Source organism: Helianthus annuus, chromosome 8 (genome assembly GCF_002127325.2).
Source record: "Helianthus annuus cultivar XRQ/B chromosome 8, HanXRQr2.0-SUNRISE, whole genome shotgun sequence".
Lineage (NCBI taxonomy): Eukaryota > Viridiplantae > Streptophyta > Magnoliopsida > Asterales > Asteraceae > Helianthus > Helianthus annuus.
Window position 1 is genome coordinate 133133762 of NC_035440.2, and position 2106 is coordinate 133135867.

A 2106-nucleotide genomic window follows, 5' to 3' on the forward strand; every position below is an offset into this window, starting at 1 on the left:
TATGTACCCTCAAAATACAATCATCATCACAGTCTATTGTGTTATGTAACCCCGCTTTAAAGCATGATGTACAAGAGTAATTTTCCACTAAACTTAAACAACCTTTAAAGCATGATGTAAAAGTGTTTTAAGCACAAGAAACACATATGTAACCTCACAGGCTCAGCTTATGCATCATAGCCTTAACAGTTTCAGTTCAGACATATTAATAACACAAGCTCAGCTTATGCATCATAGAGTCGACACTTTCAGTTCAGACAGATTAAGAACACAAGCTCAGCTTTTGCATCACAGCCTAAAACACTTTCAGAATGGGCATAGAATGGACAGGTGAAACTACCTGCTTGAGAGATCCCTTATCGGGATCATAAAACCGTTCACAGAAAAACACATGATCAACTATGTAAGTGCTGTCCAAAGAGGAAAGGTCATTCTTCCTTCTAACTTCACACTTTCCTCTATTACTGACACTGAAAACTTATGTGTCTCTTCACTGTAATACACCTGGAAATCCAATTAAAAATTATCATCAAAACACATTCAAGTGAACTAATATTATAAGTGCATTTAAACCCTACCTCTTGAATGTCAGACCGGTTACGCTATATCTTGATAACATTCGCAGACATATCTTGATCCTCAGACGCAAATCCTGAACCAAAATAAACAAATACTTTATAAAGTTTCACACTTGCACAATTGAATCGAATTCTTGAAACCGTTTAACCGAACTTACTCTTGATATTAGCAAACAGATTCTCGTTAACGAATCTTGACGTCTCCGGTCCACCATGTCCCTCATAGACAACATTCAAATAAATATAAATATTAATAAAAAATTTAAATAACATTCAAATAATTTTTTCAACAACTAAACCAGTAACCCTAGTTTGGACTTATCCAACTAAAAAACATTTTTAATGAACTCCCTAACAATCACAGACAAAATATCCAAACCCCAACGGCCAATCCTCGCATGAATTGCTAAGGATCCAATAAGTCCAACATTTATTCCTTCAGATGTGTCAATTGGGCAAATACGCCCATAGTGACTAGGATGAATATCTCGTATGGGAAAAGTAGCAGTTCGCGCAGTCAATCCCCCCGGGCCCAAATAACTCAATTTTCTCCCATGAACTATTTGTGTCAGTGGATTAGTTCGATCCAAAACTTGAGATAATGGGTGTAAACGGAAAAAAACTTTATAAGTATCTGTTAATGGAGTTGAATTTACCAAGTTCTGAGGAGTTGGTGTCCAGTTATGCTTAAGTGCTGCATATATGTTTCCTCGAGCCATATTTTCTAAACGAACCAAGGCCAATCCAAATTGCTCTTGTAAAAGATCTGCTACAGAACGAATACGTTTATTTTGCAAATGATTCATATCGTCAAGTGTACCCATTCCAAATTTTATTCGAATCAAACGATCCGCGGCTGCCAATATATCTCGCGGTAACAAAAATGTATTGTTCTGGGGTATATCAAGGTTTAGTCTCCGATTCATATTTCGTCGACCAATCCCTCCCAATTCACATCTTTGTTGAAAGAATTTTTTTTGTAAATCCTTAGATAAGGATTCAGAAAATACCGGATCTCCCTCTACACAAGCAAATTGTTGATAAAATTCCAAAATAGCATTTTCTTTTGACCCTATTTTTTTTTATCATTCAGAAAAGACAAAAATAGTTCAGGATAGCAAACATTCTCTAGAATTTATAAACCCTAGTAAATAAACAAAAAATTTAAACAAAAAAAATAAACCCTGGTTAATAAACAAAAAATTTAAACAAAAAAAATAAACCCTCGTTAACCACAGTCAAATTCTATAAATTTAAACAAAAAATCAAGAACAGATCTACTTACAAAGAACAGATCTACTACAAACAACAGATCTACTACAAAGAACAGATCTACTACAAAAAATTTAAACAATTTAAACAAAAAATCAAGAACAGATCTACTTACAAAGAACAGATCTACTACAAAGAACAGATCTACTACAAAGAACAGATCTACCACAAAAAACAGATCTACTACAAATAACAGATCTACTATAAATAACAGATCTACTACAAAGAACAGATCTACTACAAAGAACAGATCTAC

At 34.0% G+C, this 2106-nt stretch overlaps 1 protein-coding gene across 1 annotated transcript; it reads right to left on the reverse strand.

Moving 5' to 3' along the window:
* Window positions 1–399: 399 nt before the first annotated feature.
* Window positions 400–1504, reverse strand: LOC110912158 (DNA-directed RNA polymerase subunit beta-like). Its single transcript, XM_022157129.1, has 4 exons — window positions 914–1504; window positions 737–797; window positions 618–652; window positions 400–504 (listed from the first exon to the last, which is right to left on the reverse strand). The coding sequence occupies exons 1-4, from the start codon at window positions 1502–1504 to the stop codon at window positions 400–402; spliced, it is 792 nt and encodes a 263-aa protein (XP_022012821.1).
* Between the last annotated feature and the right edge of the window lie 602 nt (window positions 1505–2106).

Coding starts and splice junctions, on each gene's coding strand:
- LOC110912158 (XM_022157129.1), bottom strand. CDS start 1,504: ATGAATCGGAGACTAAACCTTGATATACCCCAGAACAATACATTTTTG. Junction 798..913: donor TTAGGGAGTTCATTAAAAAT/GTTTTTTAGTTG, acceptor GTTGTCTATGAG/GGACATGGTGGACCGGAGAC. Junction 653..736: donor TCTGTTTGCTAATATCAAGA/GTAAGTTCGGTT, acceptor ATTTTGGTTCAG/GATTTGCGTCTGAGGATCAA.